At 36.5% G+C, this 27759-nt stretch overlaps 1 protein-coding gene across 1 annotated transcript; it reads right to left on the reverse strand.

Annotated features, from left to right (window-relative positions):
* On the reverse strand, positions 1–26607 carry LOC126965937 (piwi-like protein Ago3). Its single transcript, XM_050809745.1, has 17 exons — positions 26519–26607; positions 26037–26302; positions 25766–25862; positions 24250–24337; positions 22943–23066; positions 20970–21141; positions 19631–19758; positions 15589–15752; positions 14391–14588; positions 12550–12699; positions 11093–11270; positions 9605–9862; positions 8075–8302; positions 6798–6981; positions 5761–5926; positions 3980–4201; positions 1–3490 (listed from the first exon to the last, which is right to left on the reverse strand). The coding sequence occupies exons 2-17, from the start codon at positions 26292–26294 to the stop codon at positions 3226–3228; spliced, it is 2880 nt and encodes a 959-aa protein (XP_050665702.1). The 5' UTR covers positions 26295–26302; positions 26519–26607; the 3' UTR covers positions 1–3225.
* Positions 26608–27759: the final 1152 nt, after the last annotated feature.

Raw genomic sequence — 27759 nt, forward strand, 5'->3', positions numbered from 1 at the left:
TTTTTGGGACAACATTGTACGGTGTTGTAACTTGTGTATTCATCAAGAATGTGGCGGACATTTAGAAAATTTGTAAATTTTCGTTTCCATTATTATTCTAATGCACAATATTCAATTTAAAGTTCAGTTCAGATAGGTATCCCGAAATAAAAAAGTGTCCGTATAAATGTACATAGTGAATTTAAATTACGTCGCAAATTATCAAACGAATCAAAGGTAAAGCCGACAACTTGCCGCCTTCGCACATCGTTCCGGGGTCAAGGTAAGTTGTCTATATAGACTGTTAAATTTTACTACATTTATTTGAATATTTATTTTGTTTGAAAATTTCACTTTTTCAATTTAAAGTTTTTAATTATATAATTAATTTTGCGATAGTTCTGTGGACTAGTATTACTTATATTTTTATTTATTTCATAGGTATGCAGACCATACCGTATATAGTAGATATCCCCAGAAAAATGTGCAAAAAAATAGCACGAGCTTCTTAAGAAAATAATTTGTTATAGAAGACATTCGTTATGAATAGCTTAAAGTAAACATAGAAGACAATCGTTATGAATAGCTTTTAGTAAACATAGAAGATATTCGTTATGAATAGCTTTTAGTAAACATAGAAGATATTAGTTATGAATAGCTTTTAGTAAACATAGTAGACATTCGTTATGAATAGCTTTTAGTAAACATAGAAAACATTCGTTATGAATAGCTTTTAGTAAACATAGAAGATATTCGTTATGAATAGCTTTTAGTAAACATAGAAGATATTAGTTATGAATAGCTTTTAGTAAACATAGTAGACATTCGTTATGAATAGCTTTTAGTAAACATAGAAGACATTCGTTATGAATAGCTTTTAGTAAACATAGAAGATATTCGTTATGAATAGCTTTTAGTAAACATGGAAGACAATCGTTATGAATAGCTTTAAGTAAACATAGAAGACATTCGTTAGCAAACTCGTTAGTAAACAATATCCTCGAATGCTTTTGCAACACCTTTCACAGTTGTAAACGGCATACGAAACCAATTCAGAAATAATATTTATTAATTAAACATTCCTACAGACTCGTTGTTAAACTACAACACACATTCACCAATGATAACTATTAGTAAAACTCAGAATTACTTAAACTATTTAGACTAAATGTCAGTCTTAATCTTGGTTACAGACAAAGCGATTTCGCTTATACAAATTAAATGCGTTTACGGATATAGAGGTTACATGGCATAATTAATTATAGAATATATCAAATAGCCGTCGAAATTGTTTTAACAAAACCAAAATGTTCATATATGTCGCAGTTATATTGTCAAAGCCGTGATATAAGAATTTCACTAGTGATATTATCATAAAACAGTAGATTGTCCATCGACTTCATTTCTTACAAATTTAAAGGCCTGGTTTAAGTGAAATTGTAATGTCACGAGTACACTATAGTGATATTGTAATAAATCTAGGTATGTCACGAATCAAGTTAGCAGTGTGAGCCGTCGAGCGTATACTCTGTCTTATTAATAAACGCAGTGTAAAGTTACTCCAAATTTAAAATTACTTCTGCCTGTCATGTATTTCTGTAGTGACGAAGGTAAGAAAAAGATATACGGCTTTACAAATAAACGTGGTATAAAGTTGTACCTGAGAATAAACCAAGAATATGCAAAATGTTTACAGACTATATCGCACATGAGTACATAAAACGGTACAGAGATTAAGCTTCATACACCCACGCGAATCGGTTGCACTTCAACAATCATTCTTATAATTATCACTCACACATGCCCCGGATCTGATCCGGGGCATGTGTGAGTGTTTAACGGCGAAACTGGTTTGGTATTGTTTTATTAATTGCAAGCCAAAAAGTTTTAAATTTGGAATATCTTAACTTCGCCTTTATTAATAATACAGAAAACGTGTAATCGGTCCCAATTGTCTTTGATTAATCGTGTCAAGGTAATATCTATATAACTAAATACCGGTGGGGGCCTCATAGGTAACATAGAGTCACCTTTTTCTGTCGCCTAACAGTAATGTGCTTGTTCTGTGTTTTGGAGTAAAGGGCGCCGTAGCTGAGGAAATTACTGCGCTACTAGACGTGGCATCTCGTGTCAACAAACTACTTAAGTTTATAATAACATTACAAACTAAGTAAAGGGCCTGCACTTAATAGATCCGCTTATACACAGTATGTATAAGCAGTACTATTGAACAGATTCATTAAAACAAAATCGTAAATATCTCTAAATAAGATTGAATTGATATGCATCTTATAGATTATTGGAACACAGTTTTAGAAGAAGAATCTATTTCTCTTTCTCAGATTCACCACTTCTGTTCTCGAATTTTTTGTGGAAGAGCACATGCACTTTACTTCAAGCGGCGGAACTTACAGTAAACTGATTTTAAAACTACAAAACCGTTAATTAATATAAACTTACATCGCACATGTAATGCAAAACAAGCATAAATGTATTAATTTACTTTTACTTCGTACTAGTAGAACTAACTATAATAAGTAATGCGGTGTTAAAGGTAATGCTCGGTTCTATTCGATTCTTCCTACTGTGGCTTCTGTGAAAAATTTACGCCACAATTTAGTTAAAGAAGGCTACCAAGCTTTGAATAGTTATGCGTTGTAATCATCATCATCATATCAGCCGAAAGACGTCCGTTGTTGGTCAAATTCCTCCCCAAATGATCTCTATGACGATCGGTCCTGCGCTGTGCTCATCGAACTTATTCCGGCTAACTTGACCAGATCATCGGTCCTTTGACTTGCAGTATTGGACCTTGCGGGGTCCAATACTACGTCATCCGGTACTTGTTCGTATTTCGAGGACTTTACTGCCCGTCTAACTATCCTATGTATGTGTGTTGTGTGTGTGTTGTTGTAAATTTAACGGTAATTATTAATGCTTAGATTAAACATGTCATTGTTAGCCACTGCAAAACCGGATATTAGCAATCGAATGTTAAATGACTATAGTCATACTTTCCATGAATCCCCATGGAGTATATATATTTCATAAAATATTTTTTTTAAACATACTGTAAAACGTAAGGATGTAAAAATTCTTTACAATCTTAACCAAAATATAGTAAAAAGTGTGTGTTCTACTGTCAGCCTGGGCTTATCAAAACTCCATTAGTACATAATATGATTGTTTTGCATTGGATGTGCGACATCGTTACCAATTTTATGAAATCTCTGGTACTAGTCTAAATTACAAGAAGAACAACTTATCAGCTAATATCTCTGACGCCGGCTGCTTAACATTCTGGCCAATGAGGTAAGCTAGTTTGTGCGCGTACTGGCACGGAGCGGGTACTCGTACCGTGCCGGGCCAGTTGTAGTACAGGTGACATAGCTTGTATGTCAGTCGCTGACACTGGTCAGGTGTCAGGCCACTGCTATCGTGGACTACAACGTAGTGAGTGGGAGTCACAGTACCTTGGTTCACTTTTTGGGAAACTATTAAGAAGTCGTACCTGAAAAGGAAATTAAATTATTTGGAATACTTTGAGACATTAGTAACTTTATAAATAAATTAAGTTTCAGCGATAAACACGTCATCACCACCGGATTAGATCGTCAGTGACCTTCTCTCCATCCAACCTTGTAGGCGGTCCGAGGTTCGAGCCTCCTTCCGAGACGCCTCGCGTCTGAGTCCTACATTTTCAGCCTCCAAGGCCCCCGACCGGCTTCGCTGAAAAAGCCTTTAGGGCTATCAGCACCACCCTGTCCACAAATCCGCAGTATGAGACGGGACGTTATCGCGAACCCACTACACTCACCTTGATGTAGGAATGGTCCGATACTAGTCGGTTACCTACACTGATAAACCGTGATTATAGCAGTATTTAATAACTCCAAGCTGAAGCCGTCAAAGAATAGTTTACTAGTGTTTTATTCATAGTCAGGATTAAAAAAAAATTGTTTACATATAGACAGATGAATAAAACCAAATTTATACTCACCAATCCCTCCTTGTAATAGCATGATCAACCACGGTTCCAGGGATTGGGTTGTCGAATCCATTACCAGTTTTCGAGAATATTCTAGTGTTTATTCTCTTCTGCACAACAACATAGGTTAGCGTCGGCTTATAGTCAGTGTCGCCGAGGCTCTTAAAGCATATCTGCAGTTGGGGCACCTCATAATCTCTGAGTAACTTCAGTTGGCCATCACCCACGCCATCTCTGGAAAGTAATTTATTTCAGTTTTAAAAACAAAACTACATAGCCTCCATTGACTATTGTACATGACTGTTTTTGATACACAATTTCTAATTAATGTCTGCACAAAAATACAAGATCATTACTATTTACTCACAACAGGCATTTTCTCTTAATAAAATTAACTTTCTTATTTCTGGTGAAATATTCCAAAAATTACCTACATACTAACGGATCTTCGGATAATCGTAACTAGAATTAGATTAATTAATTAGATTGTATTATAAAATACGCAATTATTTTTATACTTTTTAGTGCATATTATATCTATTGGTTGTTGTTTTCTTGTTATCGGTTGATTTTTTGTTAATTCTTTCTTTATTTTTTGTTTTTTAGTGAATTTGAACACTAACTAACAATTTGTCTAAATATGTGTAGATGTACAAAATTTTTCAATACAGCAATGAACGTAAGCGCTTTGCAATTTGATTACAGACAGTTAGATATTCTGCCACAGATCGCACCGTTACTGTAAGTCGTTAAGTAGTCCCAATGATCATCATATCCGACTACGACAATTATTTGACCATAACTATGTTCTTAAATATCCGGATAGCATAAAAAAGATTCGGCCGAGTATCGTTAATTTGCTCCTAAGAATTAAAGAGTTCCGTTACTTTGTCATGGATTCCGTAATCAGACCCTAACCTATCTTTGAAGTATATCCTTTCCAATAAAAAAAATCATCGTAATCGGTTGGCGCGATATTGAGTTATTCGTAAATTTATCATCCTCTTTGGTATACGTACGTATAGCAAATTTAAGACTTTTATGGTTTTCTCATGCCGTTGTCAGCCATTGTCAGATCTGAACCAAATACAATGGAGCCACACGGCGCACCAGCTTTCAAATAAAAAAAGAATTATCAAAATCGGTTCACCTAGTCGAAAGTTTTGAGGTAAAAAACATAAAAAAAAATATCGGCGAATCGAGAACCTCCTCCTTTTTTGAAGTCGGTTAAAAATATTTATTATACCAATTTAATTAATTTAAAAAATATTTAGAACCCATGATGTATTTTTTATTTATTACTGAACTTATTTTAAGCTCACTGAAGTTGAGCAGCTATGATCCAAAGGCTGTTTGTCATCCAAATAATCGGAGTTTCTTTTTTTTATTTTATGGAAAAGGAGGACAAACGGGTGTTAAGTGATCACCGCCGCCCACATTCTCTTGCAACAGCAGAGGAATCACAGGAGCGTTGCCAGCCTTTACGAAAGTGAACGCGCTTTTTTTTTAATTTACTTCAAATCAGTTAATAATTTGTTGGCTTTATTTTTAGTATAAATTTCCGTTTTTACATTTATTTATTTACAAACATATAAATTGTAATAAATATATTTAAATTTATTTTACCATCATTTTAACAAACTTTATGTCTCACTAAAAGCCCTCCTTTTGAGAGAGTTGCAATATCGCAAATAACAGCTCTAGTAAAATACAAATAAACGTTTTAGCTTCAACGATTTTCACTTTTTTTTTTTTTAATATTTGGCCATGCATTATTATTAGTCTAATCTTACCTGTACATAATTATTCTATCCGGAAGTCGTCCATTGACTCGGAGATAGTGTTTAAGCGCGTCCACCAAACAAGCCTTGAGGCTGTCAATGATCTCTTGACCTTTTTCTTGGAAAACAGCCTTCGAATACCAGGTAGTCATTGATTGATTGTATGAGGCAACGAAAGCTGAAAGAGATATCATTGTGCTAAGCCTTAACAAGTGAATTTAAATAATATGTGAAACCACTTAATATTACTTTGCTTGTAATGACTGACCCGCGTTAATGATGCTGTGGTAGTGTGAAGTTCTTCTATGAAATATTATTTGGTTATAGTTAATTCAAAATTAAATTAACCATAGTTACCGACGTAGTCCAAATGATTGCGAAACTGAAGTAGCAGTGGGCAGGGCACGTAGTTCGGCGGACAGATGGCGATTGGGGCAGTAAAGTCCTCGAATAGCAACCACGTACCGGAAGTCGCAGTGTTGGTAGGCCTCCCCACAAGATGGACCGACGATCTGGTCAAGATCTCCGGAACGTTGGATGAGGGCAGCGCAAGTCTGATCATTGTGGAAATCTTTTTGACCAGTAGTGGACGTCTTCCGGCTGATGATGATGATAGTTCATCAGAGTTCAGCTTAAAATGACCTAACGCTTATAATGGCCTATTTTTAGGAGAATTTTGCTTAGTTACAATGATTGACCATAACAATTTGTTTTTTTTTAAAGTGATATCTCTCACTTCTGGGATTAATTATACAAATTAAGTTTGTCACCAAAGAACGATGCGGGACTCGAATCCGCGACCTATCCGGTTCCGTCCGAGCGCTCTGACCAACTGAGCTCGAACGGTTGGCTCAGGCATCATATATTCATAAATTTTGGTAAGAAATTTAATTTATCATGCAAATTAGAGTTTTTTATTTTTTTTCCACCATCACTAGATACTAGGTTTTTCCTACTCTTCCCATTCTGTCTATGGCTTTGCTATGATTAAATCATTAAATGGATATCTGTAATTAATCTTCGAAATTTGCGGGTAGGATGAAACTTACAGCATACGCTTCGTAGACGCCGCGAGGGGTCGTGGTAGCAATCAATACCAATTACCATTGCTGTCTTGAATGGTATACTAATACCCCACAGAGTACCACCAAGCTTGCAGTTAATTTGCAGGAGGATTTTCTGTGTTATAGACCTCAACTTCTGTTGGTTCATTATCGTCCGAGCGTTTATCACCTACAACCATAATAGGATTATAAAAAATATTCACGTTCTTTGGACGTCACAAACGAAAAGTATTACCGAATAGATTTTAATGCGGTATGTGCCACTTGACGAAGTGCTTTGTGAGACATCTTTTAATATACTACATTTAATTTCTTTGATTAACCCGAGTTTTACACATTTAAATAAAACACTTTTAAAGAATTAAAACGCAGTCCCAGTCCCCCATAAAACGAGATCTGGAAAGGTCTTGAAACGTCGGGTTAACTAAAATAAAAATGTAACTTTTACGCAAACATCTAATGTAAAACCGTTACAATTACACGCGTTTTAATCCTTTAAAAGTGTTTTATTTAAATACTATATTTAATAAAGTAAAAGCTCAAACAAACATTAATTGCAATATGAAAAACGGAAATTCGTTAAATAGATTAGTATTCTGCTACCATGTTTTCATAACAACAACACAACTTTCCTTTTGTAAGTTTGTTATAATACACTTCCAATCGCTTGAAAACTTCTCTAGCGGCGTTGAGGACTTTTCTTGGGACAGGTATAAAGTGTTCTTACTCGTGTAAGAAATTGACTATTTGACGTTTGAGTGTCTGTTGCATCATTTTACATTTTACATATTATATTGTAATTTGAAATGATCTGTAAATCGATGTACTTAAATGTAAATCTTGATATAAAAGAGTGGCAATGAGTTTCTTGTTACTTCTTCTCATTAGCTCAACCCTTTACGAAGTAGCGGTTCAATAAGAATTTGTTTTTTTTGACATTCATAAGTGTCATTTCCGTGACCTACGTGAATAAACTGATTTTGATTTGATTTGTTAAACTCCCATCAGAACATCATTATAAACATAGCATGTCAATATATCTAAGCGCATGAATACGCGAGCGTATAAATCTCGTATAAAGTAAAGAAATAAGGTTGGGACCATGTTAACACCATTATTTTAAAATGACAAACAAAATAGAAGTTATTCAGTTACTGAACACATTATTATTCATGGTTGTTGAATTTTAATATGTATGCCTAGACGTGACGTCACTAAGATGGCGTGAAATCCCTAGTCATCGCACGGACACTTCTATGTACCTGTGAGGGTATTGGATTCTCCGCACAGCATATCTTCTTAATAGACGAGTAACGGTCGTCAGTCTTCGTAGAGCATATCACTACGACGATCTGCAGTTGCGAGTGTATAATCTTCTTGAGCGTCACCGCGCACGTGTCAATGCGATCGTTGGGCAAACGAACTAGAGTTGGTTGACTAATTGTGATGCCCATCGGGTTCCCACATCGTCTTATTGTTTCTATAAAGTTCTGTAACAAGGATTGCTATTTTTATGAAAATTTCTTTACCAGTGGGAGGCTCCTTTGCATAAGTAGCCGGCTAGATTATGGGTACCACAACGGCGCCTATTTCTGCCGTGAAGCAGTAATGTGTAAACATTACTGTGTTTCGGTCTGAAGAGCGGCGTAGCTAGTGAAATTATTGGGCAAATGAGACTTAACATCTCATTTCTCAAGGTGAAGAGCACAATTGTAGTGCCGCTCAGAATTTATGGGTTTTTTCAAGAATCCTGAGCGGCACTGAGTTGTAATGGGTAGGGCGTATCAATTTCATAAAAAAAAGTTGAGCACTATTTTGTGGATATTGAATGAGACTTTGCTGTCATGCTCGGCTATGTAACACTCGTTTTAGCAGAGCCGTCCACAGTCAGCTAACGGACCGCAATCAGACAAAATAATCTATTATACTAAATTAAAACTACCTAATTTTTTATGGACAGGGACCAAACAAGCGTAAGGCCCGGTATCCCCCCAAGCGTCGAGGAGAGGAGACGAGAGGAGATAAGCCGCGAAGCTGTCAGGTTATTTCCACCATAGCGGGGAGGAGATGTGAGCTGTGCGTATAAAAAAGCTTTCGAGTTTGCGAAGCGCGGGGAGAATCCAGCGGGGAAAAAATACATTAACAAATGAGATATCTCCTCTCCGCTTGATCCATTTCCACCGAAGCTAAGCGGAGAGATGTGGAAATAACGAAATCTAATTGGTTATCAAAATACATCTCTTCTCCTCTCCGCTTTGGTGGATACCGGACCTAAGTGTCATCTGATGATAAGTCATCGCCCACACTCTCGTGCAATATAAGGAATCTCGGGAGCGGTGCCGGCCTTTGAGTAAGGAATACGCGCTTTTTTCTGTTTTCCTTTTCTTTCCATAGAGAGCTGTAATATGGGTCTGGTATATCTGCAGATGTAAAATTGTTTTACATAAGCTAGTGCAATTTTAAGATTTTGTTGACATACGGAAAAAATACTTTATTGGTTTATATAACTCTCTCATGATATTTTTCACTTTGGTATATACATATTTACAAAATTATTTTTAGCCTTTTCCATCGTCTGAATATGTATTACGGAACCGATATAAAAATTATTGAATTAAATTGACACTGGGCGCGGCATCTTACTCATTTGACTCATTGCCTTTTGACACATTGTCTCATTTGACTCATTGACTTTTGACACACTGTCTCATTTGACTCATTGACTTTTGACACACTGTCTCATTTGACTCATTGACTTTTGATACATTGACTCATTTGACACCAATACTTACCATTGTGCACTGCTTATCTCTGTCTGTGTACACCACTGCCCAGGACAGTAAATCGACAGCGTGTATTACTGCGTTCTTGCAAGCTTCAAAGCTCCAATCCGCGTTAGGCTTGCCTGGCACTTTAACGTTATTGCCAAACAACACAGGCTCGGGAGCCAAGCCTCTTGCCATTATGTTAATTGTATCCGGCGCTATGCTGAGTCCCCAGTTCTTTAAGCGATTTCGGGCTGATTCGTTCTTCATAACGTTGTCAATGTACTGCGAATTTAATTTACTATTGAAACTAATTTATACATACATTAATTAATCTTGCCGTTAGGAAACAGCCCTGTCTTATTAATAAACTCAGTGTAAAGTTACTCGTAAGTTTAAAATTAATTTTCCCTGTCACGTAATTCTGTAGTGACAAAGGTAAGAAAGAAAAAAAGGTTTCAATTTGAAATAACGTTTATTAATAACACAGTGCATCTATAAGGCGCAGTGTGATGTGATTGATCTCGTATCGCTATGGTTTAGACCATAGGTTCTCAACGTGGGCGATAACGCCCCCTTCTGGGCGTTTGAGACTTTAGGGGGGAGGGGGGGGGGGGGGGGGGGTCAGTAGAAGACCCAGAGAAAATTAGGGGGCATTGAGATGGCGCAGATCGGGCGTGGGTAGATTAAATAATACAGTCTAAAAAGGCAAAAAATACACGAAAATACTCTAGAAAAAAACATATTCTCAAAGTGGGCGGTGAGCAAAATAAGGTTGAGAAACTATGGTTTAGACTTTAGAGCATATTCTATCGCATATCGACTTTGTATTCAGTATTCTCGAATGTTTGGCTACATACATCGCGATATTCAAATCTAAATATTTTTATTTCAAATAGGATTAGAAATCTCATATTGTACGTAAAAAAACTACCAGCCATTCAGCTCATCCACCCAGAAACTCAACAGGCTTGTCTTCTAATTTTTAACAAAATGTCACAGGCCTGGAGGATGTGATTTAGATACAATCAAGAACTCCGATTATGCAAGGAAAAACAATTCTCTAAACTGCCGTGAAGCAATAATGTGTGAACCGTGAACATTATTGTGTTTCCATCTGAAAGGTGCCGTAGCTAGTGAAATTACTAAGCACATGAGACTTAACATCGTATGTCTCAAGGTGACGAGCGCAATTGTAGTGCCAATCAAAATTTTTGGGGCTTTTAATGAATCCTGAGCGAATTTTAAAGAATACTGCATTGTAATGGGCAGGGCGTATAAATTACCATCAGCTGAACGTCCAGCTCGCCTCGTCCCTTATTTTTATAATAAAAAAAAAACACAACGAGCATAGTCATCACTAAGCACATGTAGGGAACGCAATAGATCTACAGATTAAAAGTGCTCATTTCCCTAATATAATAAATCAATAATCAGCTCATCATACTCATAATGGAATGGATGATTCATTTTACCATGAAGTGGAGAGTTTCATACAGCAAGCATATTTCATACCTTTTTGAAAGCAGCATGACGTTGGTTTGGTGTTATCCTGGTGTACGTAGCCACCTCTTTCATGAGTCTAAAGTTGCTTCTCTGATCGTCACTGAGGCCTGTCAACTGACACAGCTCCGGAACCAGACATATCATGTATTCCACTGGTTTCTCCGAACCGGAGATTCGTTTTGTTTCTCTAAAAAATTCATAGTTACATTACAGGCAACATTCTAAGGCATCATGCATGGACATGACGCCGGCTAGCTTATTGGTATCACAACGTTACCTATTTCTGCGTGAAGCAGTAATGTGTAAGCATTACTGCGTTTTGGTCTAAAGGGCGCCGTAGCTAGTGAAATTACTGGGCAAACGAGCTTAACATCTTATGTCTCAAGGTGACGACCGCGATTGTAGTGCCGTTCAGAATTTTTGCGTCTTTCAAGAATCCTGAGCGGCCACTACATTGTAATGGGAAGGGCATCAGCTGCTCGTCTTGCCCCTTATTGTCATATAAAAAATAAAATTTGCAGATAATACATGTAATTGCATACAATGTAAATCTATCGGTATACTTGGCACTTTAAGTAATTATTGGCGGGTCAACAGGTTCAAAAACTTAACTTGTTAATTATTGATAAAAGCTACTAAAGAACACCCACTCGGAGACCTATTTCCAACGTTGAACTAAAATTATATATAACTGATAGATAGTGGCGGAACTTTTTATTGGCAATTTCGTCCACTTTAGTATCTTTTCATAATTTTTATTTAATTCCTTAAATATTGATACACAAATAAAATTTGAAAAACAAAATTTTATGAACGATGCGGGATTCGAACCCACGACCAACAACGGCGTTCCGTGCCGGTGCTCTAACCAACTGAGCTAACCGTTCGTAACTGCCTCGTTATAAAATTCTGTTTGCTTTGTTCAACTCTCAGGTTGTGGCTTCATCTACAGGATCTACTTTACAGTTGATAACCTGCTCAACTCCAATATTTGCATATTAGGAAATTGACATGAGATGTCGCTCCTTCATATTTAAACAATTAATTAATTATTCATTTGACATAAAAGCGCAAAAACTTATATTTTAGTAAAAGGACTTGGCTGTTAATTGAACCGCTTAAGCTAGTTGTTTAAGAGTTGAACGCAATATTCAAAAGAACCACCAATAAATTTATTTTTGAAGATATACTTCTTTGCGTAATTCGTTATTTATTATAAGTACAGGCAAAGGGTTCAAGCACATACAGCCGTATTCATTATTTAATAAATAATTATCAAAGAGATCTTTGAAAGATTTTTACAAAATTGTTCTTTCTCGAGGAATAAATCATTTTAATGATTTTTGCTTCGTTAGGCCAGAGAAGTATAACTTCTTGCGTGCATACATATGTACACACACACACTTTTTTTTAATCTAGACAGTAATGATAGAGTCCTGTCCTCCTTAGCTAATTACGAATCTTACTTTGATATCAACATAGGCTGGTCCCAATCCATTATGTCAATACCATAATTTTTCTTATAGTAGTCAATGTAAGAGATTTTGACTGTTTCTCCGTCCACTTTTTTTTCAAATGTCGATTTTGGTGTCATTGTTAAGTCTATGTGGTCAATCCTGAAAGTAGCAGAAATACTAATTAGATTACCGTAAAATTCATTATGACATCGAGTTTTAAAGGCTGTTGCTCGAAGTTATTAGAAATACTATTCCGATATATGGTGAAAGCAACGTAAAAATTTATTTATTATACTATTAACTAGTGTATTACATACAGCTAGTATACAGACAGCTTGAATGGCGTTGGACGGGACATATGTTACGTGACAGTAAAGAAAAACGGACTGAGTTAATAACAGAATGGTACCCAAGAGATGGCAAAAGAAATAGAGGCAGAAAAAGCAAAAGATGGGAAGATGACCTCAAGAAAGTGGCTGGTCCGGTATGGACCCGTTTAGCAAGAGACAAGCTGTCCTACAAAAACATCCAGTTGCCGATAGTTCAAATAATAGAATAAATTAAATCAATTAAGGGTTTAGTAAGTAGGCATGTATATACTAATTGTAAGGAAAAGCAGCAATAAAGGCTATTTTATTTTATAACTAGTGTATTATAAAAAAAAAATGTTTTCTTAATGAATAAAGCACAACCCTGGGTTTGAACGGAGCCATTTTCCTCCATTCGGAGAACTCCTTCAAGAAGACCTAGATAGAAGCATTTTTATGCCGCAAGTCGCTGACGTGAGTGTATTTATCTACGAGCTTGATGACAAACTTTGGTGACTTCTTTACAATGTAAATACGGGTCGACCAATTCCGAAAAATACTTTAGTTCGGCAATAAAAGAAGCTGTAACCTGAATAACAGAATTTATACTAAATTAAAAAAATACTCGTGTGTATCATGGAGTCCGGTACGACGTCACGCCTATTCAAATTTTTATTTTTAAAATGGGATAAGAAGTCACTCATTGAACGTCATAAACCCATTCGAAAATTTATGCCTCAGACCTGAAAAGAACCAGCGCAAATTCGCAAGACACTCAACGGGCTTAAAAAATTTCGTCTCAATATAATTCCGTACAATAAATTTTATTATTAAATAGCCCGAGGGTGTTATACATAGTAAATAAATCGCACAACAAGTACACATAATTACATAGCAATAACTCAAATGTGACAAAAATAGTAAAGCAAGATAATGAAATATAAACCAAAAATAATAATATATAATAAATAGAAATATAAAAATAAATAGTTGAGGGAAAATTTTGGTGAAATAAATATTATGACAGTACACTGCCAGTACATATACGAGAACCTCCTATACGCTCATAAACATATTAGCCAATTTAAAAAGAATAGTGATGTACACAGTGTCAATACTCGAAACAAACATAAACTCGCAATTCCATCTACTAGGCTCCATAAAATTGCTAAATCTTTTAAAGTGGATTGTGTAATATTTTATAATCAACTCCCAAATGAAATTAAAATATTACCTATTAAAAAATTTAAATGTATCGTTAAAAAATAAATTAACATCTAAGGCCTATTATAATGTGAAAGATGAAGATAGTTGGAATTAATGTTCTAAATTTTGTTAATGAATATTGTTATACTCATTTGAATGCTATTGTAACTTTTGCACTTCATTCTGACTTGCACTAAATAACTTATAAAGTTTTACAGTGAATAAAGATTTTTTTGACTTTGACTTTGAATATATATTGCCAAACTACTAAGACGACTATATCGTAACTAAGATGGCAGCTCATCCCTATATAAATTTGAGGGTATTACAACTTACCGAAACAGGCGTTTATTATAATTAGTCATCACAGAACAACCTAGAAGTTTTTCTGTTACAATACGACCCCAATTAGCGCCAGCACTTGCAAAGTGCTCCTTTATAAATGACAGCACAGTCTCTGTGCGGAGAACTCTATGTGTCGAGTCCAACGTTAACATCAAACCACCCTCATATTCATCCACAGCTGTGACATATCTGTAATCAAATAACAGTTTAAAATATCTTAATATATATAAATTACGTGACACGTTGTTTGTCCGCGATGGACTCCTAAACTAATGAACGGATTTTAATGGGGATTACTTCATCGAGTGCAGTTTAGTCCAACTTGAGAGATAGGATAGTTTTTATTTCGATTTGGGACCCATAATTATTTTTATTGTTTTGTATGGACATATTTTCTATGAGAGAATTTATTGACGCACGGTTTGACAGTTCTGCTGTGAAACAATGTCATTACAGTTAACAACAGGGAGCAATGATGTTCTATACGTCATTGACAGGGATCATAATTTACAAATTATTCTTGGTGTTATGTGAAGTATTATTGACAAATATAGAAAAAAACAGTATTTTTTTATTATGCACAGAACAACGTCTGTCCGGTCAACTAGTATATATATATATGATAGTAGTCTTACCAATCTATTACCCCAGTTGGGTTGCAGTAGCATTTTAGGTAAAGGATTTGGATTTTTAATTATTATTTTTATATACTATTCATCATAAATCTGTTACAACTGTTTGGACCGTTTGTCTGCAGGATCGAGTCTCTTTTAATACATTTTAGCTACATGAACATTGATTTTATCAGAGTGTAATCAACAAACACAGATAATAAAGTAAAATTTAATATAAAAATTTTATGTGTAATAAGCGAGAGAAATATATAAAATGGTAAATATATAATATAAATAAAATACTACATATTTGCCAGAATTGCTCTCTTAAATATATTAATAGTTTAAATAAGTTAAGTTTCTGTCTGAAAGGCGCCGTAACTAGTGAAATTACTGGGCAAATGAGACTTAACATCTTATGTCTCAAGGTGACGAGCGCAATTGTAGTGCCGCTCAGAAGTTTTTGGTTTTTCGAGTATCTTGACTGGCACTGCATTGTAATGGGCAGGGCGTATCAATTACCATTAGCTGAACGTCCTGCTCGTCAAATAGAAAATAGAAAAATGACATCATACCCAGGCCAAACCTCCAGTTTATACTGCGGTATCAGTACAGCTCCTTGTTGACTGAAGTGCTGACGTCCGAATCTCACTAACTCCAAGTCTCGCATTATGTTCATGAACAGCACATTGTATATATGGATCATCTCACTTAGACGGCGCGTACGACGAAATATTATCTATAATGATTATCACACAGTTATATTATTCTTACTTTATATTCATTACATTTATTTAAAAACTAACTGACCCAGCAAACGTTGTATTGCCTATATTAAAATGGCGATACAAAGGTAACTGTTGATCGTAGATGGGTGAAAATTTGAAGTTGTGTGTATTTTTAATGCTGACTCATAATCAAATTTTAAAAAAAATTCGTGTGGACCACCCTTAACATTTAGGGGGATGGAAAATAGATGTTGTCCGATTCTCAGACCTATCCGATATGATGAAAATTTCATGAGAATCGGTCAAGCCGTTTCGGAGGAGTTCAATGTTTAACACCATGACACGAGAATTTTATATATTAGATTTAAGATGTATAATTAATCCCAGACGTGAGGGTTATCACTTTAAAAATAACAAATTGTTTAAATTTAAAAACCCCATTTGTCGTATCACCGCTCTTCGAGAACACTTCTCTTAAAGCCGCGCCTAGTATTGGAATACTGGGTCTCGAAATCTCGAGCGATTGCCAATTCCATGGCCATCTGGAGGGCAAAGCCAAATTGGCTTCGAAGAAGCTGGGCGTCATCAATAGAGCACGGCAATACTTCAAGCCGGCCCACATTCTAGCGCTCTACAAAGCGCAGGTCCGGCCACACATGGAGTATTGCTGTCATCTCTGGTCTGGTGTACCACAGTATCTGCTCGATCCATTTGACCGCGTGCAAACTAGAGAGCAGCTCGAATTGTCTGGGACTCAGTGCTCTGTGAACGGCGGGATCACTTGGCGTTGCGTAGAGATGTCGCTTCATTGTGTGTCTTCTACCGCATTTATCACGGGGAGTGTTCCGAAGAGCTGTTTAACCTGATTCCTGCCCCCGAATTTCACCTTCGCACGACACGCCACAAGTTAGGATATCATCCCCACCATCTGGATGTGTGGCGGTCCTCCACAGTGCGGTTTTCAAGGAGCTTTCTCCCTCGTACTATAAAGCTGTGGATTGAGCTTCCTTGTGCGGTGTTTCCGGGACGAAACGACATGGGTTCCTTCAAAAAAAGCGCTTACAACTTCCTTAAAGGCCGGCAACGCTCTTGTGATTCCTCTGGTCTTGCAAGAGAATGTGGGTGGCGGTGATCACTTAACACCAGGTGACCCGTACGCTCGTTTGTCCTCCTACTCCATAAAAAAAAATTTAAAGAGCGATATCTCAAGTCAATTTCCTAATATGCAATTATTGCGATAGAGCAGGTAGTCAACTTTAAAGTAGATCCTGTAGATGGAGCCACAACTTGAGAGTTGAACAATAATTACCAAGATTTAAGATCCATGCGTCACTCGAACGGTTGGCTCAGTTGGTAAGAGGGCTTGAACAGAACCCGAAAAGCGCGGTTTCGAGTCCCGAATTGTTCATAAATTTTGGTAATAAATTTAATTTGTATACTTATGTAATATATCCAAAACATGGTGAGTGTACTAACCTATATACTAGAAAACTCTCTAGGCTGGCAGCATCTTGTGCCTGATTCGATAATAAAAATATGATGTTCGAGAGTAATTTCACGGACCGAGGATTGTGAGAATGAATATAATAAGTAGTGAAAATGTTAGTATTATATTTGCATTCAATAAATAATGGGTTGGTTGATCATGCAGAGAGGAAGGATAATAATATTGACAATAATATTGACACACTTTTTACACAAATTATCTTGCCCCAAATATAATATAGCCTGTTCGAAGTAAATACATCGAACAGCATTATATTACAAATATTGCTTAGTAGATAAAATTAATTGTAATTAAACCATGTGTTGCCTTTAGTAAGGTAGTACGCGGGTGACCATTGATCGGGCCGGTCCTGGTTACCATTGACCATTACAGGACCGGCCCGAGTAACCATATTAACCATTATTACCAATGCATAGTAGAGATGCAGTACGCGAGTAACCATTGATCGGTCCGGTCCTAGTTACCATTAACCATTTGCCTATAACCATTACAGGACTGGTCCGAGTAACCATTTTAACCAATTAATAGTAGAGATCCGCGTACTCACCAGTAGAACCATTAAATATAGTAATTTAGCAAGTATCATAGATAAGTTTAATACCTTAAGTAAATAAATACTTTTACCATAAAACCAATATATATATCTACCCCTAAGTGCAACCCCTTTTCATAGCCTGTGTTATGGGTTACAAGACAATGATATATTTAATACAATATAGTTACTTACACATAAATTCATATAAACATACATAAATACATTTAAACATCCATGACTCGGAAACAAACATCCATATTCATCATATAAATGCTTGCACCTACCGGGATTCGAACCCTGGATGAAAGTATATTGACTGCAAAAATTTACAGAGCTATTTAAGTACTTTATTGAATTTTTGTCTGTGTATGTCTAGGTAAAACTCAAAAACTACTGAATGTATTAAATCAAATTGTGCATGAATATTAACAAGAGGTCGCGAATAGTGCGCCGATGCCGAAATCTTCGTCGGCGGCGTGGAGGTAAAAATGTGTCGGCGGCAGCGTAGTAAATGGCGGCGTAAACGGCGTCGTAAAAAATTAAGGCCTGAATAAATATAACAAAACAATCAAAGCCCAACCATAATTTTAGTATGTAACATTGTAGTAGGTAAGGTACGTTTTAGAAGCTCAAATTACAGAAAAAAAAAATAATTTTACTAATCTCCCGAACAAAATTCTTCATCATTATTTTGATTGGCAATTTCTAAACAAACAGTACAATAACTTGACCTAGTAGTGCTACCATTCGTTTTTTCCCATCCAACTCAATCACTAATGTGCCAAATTTCTTCCAACAAAAACTACTTTTGATGAAGATTGTAACAAGCTAACAGTAATAAAATTTATTTTGGTATTCATTAACGTAATTCTAGTCGGGAACACATTTCATCTACATATTGTCACGCTAGGTGGAGGCGTAGTATTTTTGCTGCTTTAAAATGTCAACGCGGACAACGTAGCAGTGGCTACATAGAAATAATGTTAAGTACAAGAAGCTGTTAAGATTTATATAACAATTGACACGAAACCAAGGTTCTTAAACTGACTGAACACCTTAAAAGTGCGTACAAGTTACTGTTACGGCAACGCGACATTGCTGCGATCTAACTTGACGCGTGGCGAACCGCTCGCTGTCAGGTTTTTGAGACCGCATCAAAGGAGCTTGTGTCATTCGCACGAACGGTTATAGATTTCGTGACTTGGCTTGCGCGGCGAATACGTCAAAATTGACAATGAAATTGCCTGTTTTAATACTCGAAAAAGCTATTGCTAGTATAGGAGTCTCCGGTAACCTGAAATCTTAAAGTAATAATTGCTAATTTGGTTTTCAACAATAAATTGGTCTTTATTCAATCTGGATCGGCTGTCTACTAATTTTATATCAACATTTTTGACTCGCGAGGCAATTGATCGTCGGCTCGGGTCGAACATGGGTTCGCTGCCGCGCGTAATTTGTTCGCACCATTACAATTTCACCTTAACAATAGGTACTTGATTACTCTTGGTACTTTTATAGATTCATTACTTAGACAACACTATGGCGGGATAACTGCTGACTCTAAGCAATGACGACACCTTAGTAACTAGTAAACGATAACAATTATTAGTGTGGGAAAAGGCGTGTTACAAAAACCCGTCGCGACCGCACGTTTTGCTATATCTTCTATCTCTTCGTATGTAATTACTAAATTTTTGAGTTGAATTAAACAAGTGTTAATTAAAAGTTGTTTTTTTTTTTAAACTCAACTGAGACCGACCCCGTAACAGTACCCATGTAAGCACATACACATAAGAAGGATATTGTAAGCATCTGAAATGTGTCATAATATATTAAAAATTACTCACAGTTATATTAACTTTACTTTCATCATATGGATTTGTTGAGACAAGTTTGTTTATATCTTCAGGCAGTTTGTGTGGCACATACAATGTTGTACCATCGAAAGTCTTCTCCTTGAATAAGTGTTTGTGCTCTAAAAATTAGACAATGGTGTTTAAAAATAACAAATAAAAATCTATACTGACAAAGAGTTCCATATAATTCAGATATATATTAGTTGTGTGATGCACACTATGTTAAGTATCTGGGGGCACAGGAAAATTTGTAAAGAGAATATGTTTTCCCGCGCGTCTAACATTTCCGATCGTGATTGGAGCGATTGCGACTAGTTCGAGAAACAAATTATAAAAATACGCGCGTTTTGCCGTATTTCTCCAAATAAAACGTGCCAAATGAACATTACTTAAAGTACTCTTTTTTTATGACAATAAGGGGCAAGACGAGCAGGACGGTCAGCTGATGGTAATTGACGCGCCCTGCCCATTACTATGCAGTGCCGCTCAGGATTCTTGGCATACTTAAAATTCTGAGGAGCACTACAACTGCGCTCGTCACCCAGAGACATAAGATATTTAGTCTTATTTGCCCAGTAATTTCACTAGCTAGGGCGCCCTTCAGACCGAAACACAGTAATGCTTCCACATTACTGCTTCACGGCAGTAATAGGCGCCGTTGTGCTACCCATAATCTAGCCGGCATCCTGTGCAAAAGGAGCCTCCTATAATAATATTTTTTTCAACACACTTGCTCGTAAAGTGAGCCTGACAGCTGGTGCCCCTTTAAGTGTTATGTGGCAGTCGTTGGACGGATCCAAGCGTTCTCCTTTTGTATGGTTTAGATTCACTAAATCCTTCCATAATTTTGGAACTACTTCTGTCAATCCCAGGGCACATCCGCGCACCACTATCAGTGCATCATGCTCGCTTTTTTGCCCCCTTATACAGAAAAAAGTTAAATTCCATATGCATTGGCTTATGCAAATAAAAAATAATAATATCTTTTTCTTACACACACATATATAACATTGCATAGGTACTAAAATATTAAAATATTTATTGAATTAGGCGTTACTTTGCGGAAATCAATAATTATACAAATGATTTAAGTTTTCTTTGGTGTTAATTCAGTCTCGTGCCAGACTTTGGCGAGACAACACGTCCTGAGGATGCCTCGTGTAGAGGCGAAACACGTGTCGAATTGTTTTTTAAAAAAAACAAATATTGGCGGAATTAACACCAAAGAAAACTTAAATCATCTGTATATTAAAATATTTTCAATTAAATTCAAATATTTTAATTCAAACTAAGATATGTCGTCATGTATTGAAAGCCAAAAACTACTTACCTTGAAGTAATTTAAAACGTAGATGTCTATGGTCTTGATCAGGTTCATATCTGACTTCATACTCAAATACGAAGTTTTCTTCGAAGTTAAGATAGATAAAGTTAGCAGTCACTTCATAGGGTGTCCCACTCACTCCTTTCATAACAACTGGCGGTGTTTCTTTGACTTCCCTCTATAAACATAAAATTTATGATGCTTACTAGTTTCATCAATATAACTAACTGATTAAAATAACAAACAGAATAAAATCTTAGTAATAATAAAAATTTAAAATATTTCTGATAGATAAGACACATTATTATCCAACACGTTTACAAGTGTAGAAGTTTACAAGTACAACGTACAATTTTCTTGCACCGCTTCTTCTCTTTCAGAGCGCCATTTGTTTCTAGTATATTAGAAATTACATCAAAAAGAATTGTAAAAGAATCAATTTTGGGAAAATAAATGCCTTTTTATGCCTTTATACAATCTGTAATTACCTTACGGAAAAATTTTAACTGTTGCATATTGTTTTTTGACATATTACTAGGTTAGACTTTTAGCTGATAGGATTACGAACATTTACTGCAATTTAATGTTGCATGCTGAAATTGAATTGAATTGAATAAAAAGGTAGATGTAACGTAAGATTATGTTTGTCACATAATCTTGATAATTAAAATAGATCTTTGTGTCGATTCCAATTGCAGAAAAAGCAGTAAGAGCTAGTAGAACTATGCTGCTGGTAAAGGTGTGTAGCCAAGGTTACGTATCACTGCGATTAAACAAGAGTTATTCAACCGTCCAAAGAACCTTGACTCGATACCAAGAGATAGGTTTCATTCAGAGAAGGCAAGGTTGTCGAAGAAAACGTTGTACACAAAAACGAGATTGATTCAGGCGCTGATAACCGCAAATGCAGTTACATCATCATCATTAGCCGGAAGACGGCCACTGCTGGACAAAGGCCTCCCCCAAAGATCTCCATGACAATTGGTCCTGCGCTGCCCTCATCGAAAACTTATTCCGGCGATCATGACAACATCATCCCTCATGTGGGGTGCCTACCAACACTGCGTCTTCCAGTAAGTGGTCGCCATTTGAGACTTTTCTGTCCCACCGATCATCTGTCCGTCGAACTATGTGCCCTGCCCATTGCCACTTCAGTTTCGCAATCATTTGGGCTTTGGAGAATACAGTTACACAGATATCAAAACAGATGCAATAAAAAATGAATCATCAAAATGTGACTGCTATGTAAAGCACATAATTATAAATCATGGATTCTCGCAATTATAAAACATTGTTTATTAAGGGTCGTAAATTTAGAAATATCAAACATGTTAACCTTCTTTAAAGGCCGAAACACATAACCATGTTGCGGCGCCGTGCCGCTAAAATCAGCAGTGTCTCCACTGCCAGCGTTATGACGTCACACTCGTTGACAATGATTCAGTTTGTTTCTATCACTCTTGCAAACAACACACGTAACCCGGAAGCAGTGTTAGTCCAAGCCCATCACTTTCAAAGCAGTAACAAGTTTCCTTCCTGACATATTATTTTTCTGAATATATTTTGATAAGCCGCTCAATAGCTCTTCAAATGATGATATACTCATTCTAAAGTAGGCGAAAATTATTTTTCATCCATCTTTAATGCTTTGCATACTCGAGAAAAGTACTTGCCATCGGGATTCATAGCCTTATTAAATGGATGTATCCATTATCTTCTGTGTCGTATATTTAAAACAGAGTATTGTCCTCTTAATAACAAATAAGCAATAAGTTTCTTACGACGATCCATGCCAGAGACACGTCCATGCACAATAAAAAATCACGAAGAACTGTTTACTCTACCATATGATAATAAAACGCTCTTTTTCGCCACGCCGCCACGTTGCAACGCAAACTTCCGATTTCAGCGGCGCGGTGCCGCAACGCGGTTATGTGTTTAGGCCCTAAAAAGTTTAAAAATTTCACAAAAACACTTACAAAGTATTTATTCTTTGGAGTAGAGGTAGTCTCTGATACAATTGAGCTGGCTGCTAGATCCTGAGTGATTTTATCAACAGAACTCTGAGCAGCACCCACAGATTGACTTGACTGTGTCATTTGTCTGAAACATAACATAAAATTATTATTTTTTTATGGAAGAAGAGGACTAACTTCTCTTGCAACACAAGAAGAATCACAGGAGTGTCATCTTCCTTTAGAGAAATGTATCGTCCTGGAAATACCACACAAGGAAGCTCATACCACAGCTTGGTTGTATGGAAGAAAGCTCAATAAAAACCTCAAAGTGGAGGAATTCCACACATCCAGATGGTGGGGATGATATCCTTATTTGTGGCGTGTCGTGCGAAGGTGGAGTTTGGCTAAATGAATCAGGTCAAAGGTCTTCCGGAGCACTTGCCGTGATAAGCAACATCTCTACGCAAGCCAAGTTTCACTGCAACACTAAGGTATATTGCTCAACTAAACCAACTAACAAACACATATAAATCTTTTTTACTTCTGGATATGTTATTTTATTATTAAGGAGGACCAACAGTCTTAAATTTAACCTAAATAATAATAAATTAGAATTTAAAAGACCAATCACAGGTCATTGCTAGTAGAAATAAATTAGAGGAAGACAAATAATATTCAGGTACAGATATCCTGACACTAAATCATATTTATATTAATCTTAAACAGCTAAGTATATAAAAAGGCTTTTCTATGGAAGAGGAGGTCAAACAACCATACGGGTCACCTAATAATATCATTTTATTCATTTTATATCATTTATATATACATTTTATCATCTCTCTTGTAACACAAGAGGAATCCCAAGAGTGTTGCCGACCTTATAAAGCATTGAATAAAATCCATGAATTCGAAAACACATAGGTGAAGATCGAACCAGGGGCTCTATGGTGTGCAGCAATGGAATGCTGAATCAATTGCAAGTCCGGTTGATTTACCAGTGGGAGGCTCCTTTATACAGGCTGCCGGCTAGATTATGGGTACCACAACAGCGCCTATTTCTGAAACTGTGAAGCAGTAATGTATAAGCATTACAGTGTTTCAGTCTGAAGAGTGCCGTAGCTAGTGTTACTGGGCAATTGAGAATTAACATCTTGTCTCAAGGCGACAAGCAAAATTGCAGTGCCACTCAGAAATTTTGGTTTATCAAGAATCCTCAGCACAACTGCATTGTAATGTGCAGGGTGTATCAATGATCCTCAGCTGAAAGTCCTGTTTGTCTCAGCCCTTAGCGTCATAAAAAATATGATAGAAAATATGAAATTAGTTACAAATTTTTAAGCAGACTCATTCCTCTTCCCATTGATGTTGAGGTTGTAGGTCTGACATCAGAAGCAGGGCAAGTCAATGGAGCATCTCCTGCAATTTACAATTATAAAATAAGTTTTCTTCTCAAATTATACTACATCTTACCTATTGAACAACATATTACATTATTATCTCTCGTATTATCAATTACTCCAAAGTTTAAACAACAATGATGAAAGTTCATTCCAAAACTTTCTTGCAAGTAATTAATAAGAGCTGATTTTTCTTTTCCATGATCACACTATACTGTGAGAAAGATTAGAGGGTACACGAATGTTGCGACCGCTAGATTAGTGTACTTCAGTTATTTTCACAGCATCATAATTTACATTGTTTTACTATGGGGTCATGCTGCTGACATTGATATAGTGTTTGCTCTGCAAAAGAGAGCTGTTTGTGCTATATATTAGCTTGGTTATAGACAGTCTCGCAAAGACAAATTTACAGAAATAAATATTATGACTGTTCATTGACAGTACATTTATGAAAATTTAATATACATTCACAAAAATCATCACCTTTTTGCTCTTAATAGTGATATTCATTATTATAACACTAGAAATAAGGGATTGCTTGTAACTAATTCTAGAAGGCTTCATAGGATACAGTTGAATAAATGATTATTATTATTATTATTATATAGCTTTAAGGGTAAATGTATACACTCTAATAATAAAATCCCAGCCACTATTCAGTCATTATCTATAAATTAATTTAAATATTTTATTAAAAAATGGCTCTGTCTTAAATCCTACTACTCCGCAGCAAAATATCTAAGTGATCGGACAGCTAGGGACTAGATTATGATTATTTTATAGCAAAAGCAATGACAGTACAATATTGTACAGTTGTAAGAGGGCAAAAAAAAGATTGCTGGGAGAGTTTCTTGCGCCACTTCTTCTCTCTCAGAGCGCCATTTGTTTCACCATGTTTTCATTTGCGCCATGTCGTTGTAGTATATTAGAAATGACATCAAAAAGGAATTCAAAATTCTTAAGGAATCAATATTGAGAAAATAAATGCCTTTTAAAAAATGCCTACACTTTATAACATTTTTTTTGTGTTTATACCATACATGGATGGGATGAGAAAACACATATATTCTAATTTAGTAATAAATTTTTTTTGTTATCCCTTTCCCTTTGTTTGGGCAAAAAAAAAAGTTCTGTTCCTTCTGAATTCACCACTTACAATTTGTTTAAACACATTCTGCTTTACCCAGTACTGCAGAATAGGGGACACTCTTTAAAGCTGATTAAATGCAGTATAGATCTGATAAGCATTAGATCACTCAGCACAAATAATAAAAAGCATAATATGATGGAAACTTTAAAAAGTAATAAACTTAAATAGTTAGTTAGTTACAGATACACTATGTAGTAACATAGTGTATCTGTAACTAACCATAAGTTTCCCGAACAAATTATTATGTAATGGTTAGTATATTCTACTCTCTTCCTATAAAGGTTCAATTCATACCTGATCCTGGTTTTGGTTCCTTCATTTTAGACATAAGGGCAGCAATCTTGCCTCTACCACCAATACTTATAGTAGACATACAACTTGCAGAGCCAACCTAGAAAAATATATTTAAGATCAGACACTAATTGTAGTTTATGTGATTCTTAGTCTCGCTAAGCTCTCAACAAACCTAACTGAATATTGCAAGATAATCAAAAGCCCAAACTTGCTGCTACATTCTTTGCAGTTGTAACTAACTATAGTCATTGATAGAAGCAAAATATCTTACAACAGTTGGTGCAACACTTGGAGATTCACTTGATGAATAACTTCCAAGTAAACTTGGAACTTCACTTGGTGCATAGCTTCCAACTTCACTTGGTGCATAGCTTCCAACTTCACTTGGTGCATAGCTTCCAACAACACTTGGTGCTGCAGTTGGAGGCTCACTGGATCCAGGGCTTCCCTGTTCATTAGCTGATCTTCGAGCTAAAATTTCTTTAATAAGTGCCAGGCCACGGCCTCGACCCTTTGGTGCGTTATCCATCCCCGAATCTAAAAAAATTGTTTGTATTTGTTATTGACTATCACATTTTAACTTATTGTCCAGGAAACAAAACATTTTAAAAAGTAAAAGTTAGGGGGTATATACAAAAATGAAATATCTTTCGCATTTCGCATGCATTATTAGCAACTTTTGAATATTTTTTTCCTGTACTTTACTTTAACTTCTAATATTAATTTTCATTGATGTAGGCACCAGGCACTGACCAAAAAAAATTCAGTTTTTGCAAACTATTTGTATCAATCTTTCGTAGAAATCAAAATCGTAGTTCGTACAACCTTTATTTCAATCCAGAGATTTTTCAGAATTTTCAATCGTGCAAATAGGTACCCACCAAACAATTTACAAATACAAAGATGAAAGAACTATACTTCTTCGTAGAAAGCTTGATCTCTGTGACAGCTGTCAGTAAAGTCACGACTATAAAATTCTTAATTTCTTTACTACAGCTACAGGGTATGTTCTGATTTGCACTGCGACCACTGTACAGTGTGACGTCCGTGATAAATGCGGTAGAAGACACACAATGAAGCGACGTCTCTACGCAACGCCAAGTGATGCAGTCGTTCACAGAGCGCTAGGTCCCCGACAATTCGAGCTGCTCTGCGTTGCACGCGGTCAAATGGATATAGCTGATACTGAGGTGCGCCAGACCAAAGATGACAGCAATACTCCATGTGTGGCCGAACCTACGCTTTGTAGAGCGCTAGAATGTGGGCCGGCTTGAAGTATTGCCGTGCTCTACTTATGACGCCCAGTTTCTTCGAAGCCAATTTGGCTTTGCCCTCCAGATGGCCACGGAATTGGCAATCGCTCGAAATTTCGAGACCCAGTATTCCGATACTAGGCGAGGCTTTAATAGCAATATATGTTGGCAGTTCACAACATATCATTGATATGCAGAAGAAACAGCGTGGGAGATAGCACACAGCCTTGGAGCACTCCAGCGTTCACGGGCTTCGGGTTCGAGCAATATCCGTCGACAACGACCTGTATGCTGCGCCCAGTGAGGAAGCTGGAGGTCTACTTGCATAAGCTCCCGGGAAGCCCAAATGATGGAAGTTTTTCGAGGAGCACCTTGTGCCATACACGATCTAAGGCCTTCGCTATATCCAGGCCAACTGCCAGGCCTTCCCTCTTGCTTTCTAAAGCCGCCGCCCATCTATGCGTTAGGTATACCAGAAGATCGCCAGTCGACCGACCACGGCGAAAGCCGTACTGCCGGTCGTTGATCAACTGATGACCCTCAAGGTATACCAAAAGCTGGCGGTTAATTATGCTCTCCATGATATTGGAGAGTAGGGAGGTAATAGCAATAGGCCTGTAGTTTGACGTATCCCAACTGTCTCCTTTTTTTTCGATCGGATGGACAAGGGCTGACTTCCATGAGTCAGGGACTACGTTTTTTGAATAAGAGTGCCGGAATAAACGCGTTAGCACCGGCGTC

The sequence above is a fragment of the Leptidea sinapis genome, chromosome 9 (genome assembly GCF_905404315.1).
Source record: "Leptidea sinapis chromosome 9, ilLepSina1.1, whole genome shotgun sequence".
Taxonomy (NCBI): Eukaryota; Metazoa; Arthropoda; class Insecta; order Lepidoptera; family Pieridae; genus Leptidea; species Leptidea sinapis.